The 7,794-nt window shown below is 33.9% G+C and overlaps 1 protein-coding gene across 1 annotated transcript in view; it reads left to right on the forward strand.

Moving 5' to 3' along the window:
- The window catches only part of LOC136064066 (uncharacterized), an 11,896-nt gene extending 7,896 nt beyond the window's left edge, over positions 1–4,000 (forward strand). The window contains exon 5 of the mRNA XM_065765251.1: positions 3,893–4,000. Coding sequence (XP_065621323.1) covers positions 3,893–4,000 — 108 coding nt within the window. The remainder of the gene's footprint in view (positions 1–3,892) is intronic.
- The last annotated feature ends 3,794 nt before the right edge of the window (positions 4,001–7,794 follow it).

Raw genomic sequence — 7,794 nt, forward strand, 5'->3', positions numbered from 1 at the left:
TTATTATATATATATATATTATCTTTTACAGTTCAAGGATTTGTTACTTGTTTTGGGGAATTTGTTTTGTTTGTTTGTGGAGGGCCATCAACTAAAGTGATGGATTTTATTTTTCATTTAAAAAAAAATCTATTTTGGATGGGTTGTAAGGGCCAATTTGTAAATTGTTGGGGGAGGGGTGGCCAAGAGTAATTATCTTGGACCTAAATGTTAAAAAAATTCAGAATATATATACTATTATGATTTTTTTTTTTTTTTTTTAAAAATCTAGGGGGGCTTGCCCCCTTAGTCATGAACAGCTACGTTGCGGTACCAACCAAATTAAAAAAAAAAAAAAAAGTATTTTCTACCCTAGCCGCTACCCCTTGCTCGTGATTGGACTATTTTGTTTGAGCTAGGCAGTAGTAGCCATTTTTGAATAACTTTATTACGATGACAGCATTCACAGTCAAACAATGTTCAGACAAATGTTGATGTGGATATTGCATGAGCTTCGTGTGGCATCAAATTTGTCTTGGTACCTCAACTATTCAGCATCAACCACAACTACAAGCAAATACCGGGTGACCTTTGAGCATACATGGACCAGTAAGCCCAACTGTAAACAGAGCCAAAACCTTGAAGCAGTGCATATCATAAGGGCATTAGACTGTGATGCAGTCCTAAATTGGATGGATGCACATCCTGATCGTGAGTCTTATTGGACAGTAGATGTGAATCTTACATATAAAAGGCGAAATTACGCTACCTTACTATGAAGTTGCTAGTTTATTTGTAATATTAGAAAATTTGTAATTACTTTAATTTGTTCTCGAAAAGTCAAAAAAGATATGTTGAATGTTAAAGTGTTTTAGCTTTCCAACTAATATACTGCTATTTTTCCCTTAAAAAACTAATATAGTGCTATTAATTTGAGTTAAAGTCATGCCAATGGCCAATTTAGTGGATATACCCGTCTTAATGATTATAGATTGGGGCTTTACTATAATTAGCTCTTACTAGATAAAACCTCTTTGACATCCCATTCTGCATTGTTCTTGAGGAATGAGGAGGCAACTCAAAAAAGTTTACCAGTAATATCTGGAAAGTCACTCACTCTACTCTATTTAGAATGTTTATTTGAGAGAGATAAAGGATTTGTACTTAGACTACTCCCGCTCACTCTTAGCTCTTTTTTGTGTGTGGCCATAAGCTATTGAGTATGTTACTAAGAGGACTACGTGTGTGGCTATTAATTTTTAAGGGAATACTTCTAATATTTAACTGGTTAAATTGGTTTAACTTGAAAGTTGAAACGTTTGAGGTTTTTTTTTTGGAAAACGTTTGAGGTATGGACTTTTCTTATCTTCTCTTTGTTTACATTTTTTTTTTTTTTTAATTCTCAATCAGTAGAGCTATAAGGATTGAAATTGAAGAAACATTTGAAAATTAATTAAATAAATGACAGAACGAAGTAATGGAAACATTAATTTTTATAAGATAATCTCATTTAGTTACAAGTCAAGAAATTTTTTTAACATATTTTTTGCCCCCCCTAAGTCTAAAGTCTAGCTCCGTCCCTGGTACCGGGTTGTGAAGATTGTTTCTAACGTGGAAACTTTTTTTTTAAAATTTTTTAATTAAAAACATACCACACCATTAAAAAAAATGCCAAGTTACTGTTCTTTTAGCCACATAAGTAACAGCACTAACGACAATTAGTAAAATAACTAAGACAACTCAGTTTAAAACTTGAGGGGCCAATTATGCTCGTTTTAAACTAAAGAGACCAGTTACACACAGGATAAACTTCAAAAACTAATAGTATAATTTCTCATAATTTCGTCCGTCTTTGAGGTTAATTTTATTTGAAAGAGTTAATTTAAATACTAGAAGATGATGAATAAACTGTACACTTGACAGATCATGTCAAGTTATCAGATCAACACCCTAACTATTAAATTAAAAAAAAAAAAAATTGAGACTATTTTTACCAACGTGCATGTACAAACGATAATATACACAATTTTCTCTTATTTATTTTAAAAAAATAAATCATATTTCCTCCTGTGAAATTATAGTATTAGTCAAAACTATGTATAGGTGTAGTACAGGATTGTGGCAATGGTTGAGGGCGCTATTGTTCAGTATGATTATAATGGAAGCAATTATATCTAAGAAACTATAAATCTTGTCCATTTGAAAGAAAAAAAAATCCTAAGTAATTGAAGATACAGCAAAAAGGGTCAGAAGCTCAACGGCCTTTTACAGTTTTACTTGAGATTTATTTTTTTGAGAACCAGTCCTTTGTCCCAATGCAACATCCATTAATTAATTTAACACCCCAATGATGAAGGTCCACTGGGAATTTGTGCATAAATGCATGCATAAGCCATATTAATAATTTCTGAGTTTCCCAAAAATTGTGAAACTCAAAAGTCTCAAAAGTCCAGCCATGCATGCGTGCCTATCTAATTGCCTATAAAGCAACTAGACATATCACAAACTACTCATCAGTTGTTCACAATGTGTTCGTTTTGTTTCTTTTGCGGTATTGGAAACATTATGGCAATGGTTGCTGCGATCTTCAGTGAGGTGGCCTCAATGTTTTGTCTGAGTTAATTATGGAGAAGCAACAATTTGTGGAAGGCTAATGAACTCGTGGTATTAAAAAATAGGTGTTGCTTTTCTGTTCTGGTAGTTTTTTATTATGAGTAATTTGGTCTTATTATGATAGCAATCAAAGGGAAAATTGAATAAAATTTCTCTTCTCGATGGATTGATTTTTGTGGTCATTTGTGCTGCTCTTATCATATTATGGAATGAAAATATTTTGAATGGCATTGGCATTTGTTTTTCCTCTTTTTTTTTTTTTTGTTTTTGTTTTTTTTTTTTTTGTGTGTGTGTATGTGTGCGCGCACACAAGTGGATGAATTCTTTCTTATGATCCAAGTAAAGCCTTACATTTTGTGGTTTTTTCGAAATGTTTCTTTTTTACATTGATAGTTGGGGTAAGAGGAATTTATTGAATCTTGGATATCTGAGTTGAGAACATTAGAAAGTGTCAACCAATTGAGTTACAAAACTATAGCTTACCTAGATGTAAAATAGGTAAGATTCAAGTTCAGTTTAATGTAAAAAAAAAACTCCACTTTGTCTTTTTCCTTGGGGAGTAGTTTATGAATTAAATAAAATATAAAGTGTATCCTTCAAAATCTTTGTTTTTTTATGAATTTTTTAGATACTAGATCCTACTATAATTTCTCAATTGCTCCCCTAACCAACCTCCGCAATCTATCGACCAATAAATAGAAAGAACTCAATTCTTAATCTTAATGATCACCAATGTAATGCTCAACAAAGACTTCAATTATAGCTAATAATAGATAATCAGCTCAACTACTCAACTAGAAGATGATAAATAAATAAATCTTCATGGATTATGTAAGGTTAATCATGCCATCAACAACCTATCTAGCAAATTAAAAAATAATTGAGATTAGAAAAATTGTATTCATGCAGTACTAGTCAACATCGTCTTAGCTCCCATGCAGGCCTAAATATAGTTGTTTAATTTACCGCACCTCATATTATTTTTATTTTAACCTTGCTACAAAGAAATAAGAATATCAAGCAATTATATAAGGAAAAGAAATCAAAGATTCAAAGGAATACACACATCCTAGGATTAGGTTTCGCTACTCGCTAGACCTAGCAAAATATATTAGACAGTTGATTACACGCATCCTAGGATTAGGCTTTGCTAGACCTAGAAAAATTAGTCATAAATCCATTAAAATGCCCAAATCAAAAAGAAAATGAAAAAGAAAAAGTTTAGAGACACAATTTTTCTATAATTTATTAAGTAATTGATTGTGAATGGTGAACAATTATTTTTACATGGACTAATTAGATTTTTTCTATCACTCATAANGTGTGTGAAATTTCTGGGCTGGAGTATGAAGACGCAGATGAATGCGCGGCAGAGAAGAAGTTGCAGAACTCAGAGTTTGTAAAGTGAAAGAATAGTGTTGAAGGCCCTTTTTATAGTGAACACAAAACGGGTGGGCAGCGGTTAATCAGCCATTATGGAAATTGATTAACCAGCCATGATGACTTTAACGCCCGATAAACAACTGCGCCTCCTCGGTTCACGAAGCGTCAGGCAATGATGAGGGTTGTAACGCTTGGCCAGATCCAGCGCGCCTTTTCAGGGCGCATTAATGAAATCCTGCAACGCCCCTGACGTCACTTCACTGAACCCGTAACGTGCGCTCTTTGGGGTTCCTTGATTCACGCCGTGCACCGAGCATAAATCAAGGGGGGGCTAATGTGCGGCTCCCGGAGTGTTGGGCCTACTCAACCCCAAGTCTCCGTCCCAAAACACGCGGTCTTTGGGCCCAATCCTCATTCGCCCTAAGGCCCAACCCTTGCTATCACAGCTCGGGGGTGCCGAGCTTCACTACTAAGTTATGATCGGCATAATTTTTACCGAGCATGTTCGTGGGTGTCCTTGAACGGCGCGTCAACTTTGTTCGGCTCAAAGAAGGCCTTCCAAACGCCACCACCTCGCTCTAACCTAATGTGGGCACCAAGTCCCAAAGCCACCCAGGCCTAGACTCCCACTTACCATCCCCCTAATTGGACCCTCCGTAGCACTAAGCGCGCCCTGACTCTGCCGAGCTGCCAACGAAGGTGGGAACCAAGTCCCAAAGCCACCCATACCTAACCTCCCACTTAGAGAAAATCCTACTGGACCCTCTGTTGCACAAACATGAGAGCATTGATAACCCTCGCCTGAGCTGAGCACTATAAATAGGAGGGAAGGAGAAGAAAGAAAGGTTGGTCAGAAAAGGGGGAGGAAAGAGAACAGGGATAATAGAGAAGAAAAATAGAGTCAGAGAGGAGTTGGGAGGAAAGATTGTGTCGCCGAGAAGGAGAAAAGTGATCTCAGTGAGTCCTTGGTTGTAGGACTACCCATAGTAGGAAATTCAGCCCAACAAACAAATAAGTTGTGAGCCCAAGCGGGGTTGAGCCCATTGACCTCATTTGCGACCCGCACAGTTTCAATTTTTTATTTTTTTTTTGGAGGGAATGGTTTCAATACAGTTATACATTAAAAATGTAAAAATCTGACCAATTTCTTTCTTTTACTTGGGCGGGTGTAATGTATTGGTTTGAACTTTGAAGTATATAAAATTCATGTCCCCATTATCTCTTTCTTGATTTTGGAAGTTATCCTTTATTGTATGTCAAGGTGGGACAGAGTTCTTTGCATCTGGGTTTCTCCAGGAGCATGATCATCTTCTTTAAGAAGTTGATTTTCTTTTCCCCATTTTTCAGTTGTCTCTTTCTCTCAATATATAATTTATATTTTATAAGCTAACAACCTTTTCGGACTATTATGATAAAAAGCATACATGAAGCGCACCAATTCTTTTATTAGATCCTATCAAATCCTCATCCCTGTGTATGTAGTATCCACTCTTGCGACAAAGGAGCTTTAATTTATTGAAGGGTGGTTTTCTCTAAAAAGTGATGCAATCTCTATGTAAAAAGTGTTAGACGTATATGGTTAAATGATTAAATTTATCATATTGATCTCAATAATTTAAATTTTTAAGACAATCGATAATTTAACAAAATAAGTGCAAAAAGAAGAAGAAGAGGTAGTTGACGACATGAAAAAGATCCTTTTGAAAAAGTATTTCACGCCTCATGATCATTGAGAGTTATTCATTTCATTTTTAATGTATAAAATATTATATCACTACTATCTGATTTTTAACTTTATAATATTAAATCTAAACCTTTTAGTGCATCTATTTCAAATGGAGACAAATTCTATATAATTTTCTTTTTTATTTAGAAAATGAAAAATTCTATAATTGATTCATATAGAAATGAAACTAATCTAATTGGTACAATTTATTATTATTATTATTTTTGAAAACTATTATTATTAATATTTTGGAAAAGTATACGGAACCCTTCCTAAGGTTTATTTATAGAACACTTAACCCTCTAAAGTTTTGAATGTAACACTTAAATATCCTAGTGGAATTGTTTTATGTGTAAAACATATACATCCGATAAAATAAACGGTGAGTTGCTTATGTGATGACTTGTATCTATATTTAAAATTACATTTTCACATAAAACAATACCACATGAGGAACAAGATCCTCTCAATTTCAAGTCCGCTCCATTTTGTCAATTTCAATATTAAGAATTTATTTTTTCGATTTAACAATGTATACACTACCATATTATTTTAAATTTTTAAATAATATGGCAATTTGTTGTTTGTACATCTTTATATTTCAAATTTAAATGGGGTCATTAAAAACAATAGCATATGAAGTTTAAGTGTTCACTCAAAATCTGAAGGAATTCTGTGTTTGCAGGAAAAATCACATGGTGGATTTGTATACTTTTCCCTTACTATGTTCAAACAGATTGATTGGTCATCTTTCAAACTTCTATTATTTGATAAATGACATTAATTCCGCCCAAAGATTACTATTTTTCTTTTTCTGGAATAGATACAGAAAATTCCAACCTCTTATGCAATTTTTTTTCTTGAGTAAAACAATCTCTAGCTTGTTGATAAATGTTAGTTTTCTAGTGCCCAAAGCAAGCTTGAGTTGTGGAACAGTGGAAGACTTCATAAAATTTATAAGTTATTATGCTAGTCCTTTAAATTACATAATTATGTTGGTAGTCCCATATCTCTACTCAAATGGTTCTCAACCATTTCCCACTTTCTAATTGTTTGCTTACAATATATAGTGCGCAACTCAAATGGTTTGCAAAGCCAAATTAGTAAATACAAATCCAAGGTATATGAGAAAGTGCAAGTGTGCAACCCAATTGGTGAAAAATATCAAGGGAAACCTCTTTAGACCTTAGGAACAAGCCATTACTAATAGGCTAGACTGGCTAGTAATTGTCTAGAAGGTATTCGATGTCACGTACGTTTTGAGTATAAACTACTATTTTTCTTATATTGTTTGTGCCATTTAACATTCCAGGAGATGAGAGAATCTCATTCCTCAACTCATACAACCAACTGATAATCATGCCCCCACGCTTAAAAAACTTGCACAAATTTGAGGCCACTAATGCATTATATAGACATACGTTTTCGTCAATATTAATTAATACATTATATATAGCCTCAACTCAATGCTATATATAGAATGAAAGAAGAAGAAGAGGCTTCTTACCTTCATCATCAGCAAGACGTCCTGCTTGTGCTTTGACTTCGGTTACTACCATGCATAGCAGAAGTAAGAGCCTAATGAGTGCCAAGACGATTCTTGAATTTTGAGCTTGCCTTGACATCTTCTACTTCAAAGACTTGGTGTTCCTTGAGGTTTGTGTGAATATTAGTATGAAGAGGATGAAGGGAGGGCCTTTTTCTTTTGGCAGAAAGAGAACGAATAAGGATTTGGTTTTGTGAAGTTGTGAGGCAATAATTGTAACACTTAATTATCATCTATTAAGATTGTTGTCTACGTCCATTGACAAAGACCTAGCTAACAATGACAAATCAGATACTACTTTTTGTATGTTATATGCAAAATTAATTATGATATTAACTCGTACAAATACTTAGCATTCTCTTCTTAATTTTTATTCTAGATAAAATACAAAAGTGACCTTAATTTGGATTAAGTATATAACACAGCGACTTTTCAAAAATATTCAATTTACTCCCTAAGCATAAATGACACTTAACACAATTTGAAGTTCCATGCTACACCAAGTAATCTGTTTCCTTCTCCATTTTTGGTTGCTATGCATCTATTT

This window comes from Quercus suber, unplaced genomic scaffold, assembly GCF_002906115.3.
Source record: "Quercus suber isolate HL8 unplaced genomic scaffold, Cork oak 2.0 scaffold_618, whole genome shotgun sequence".
NCBI lineage: Eukaryota > Viridiplantae > Streptophyta > Magnoliopsida > Fagales > Fagaceae > Quercus > Quercus suber.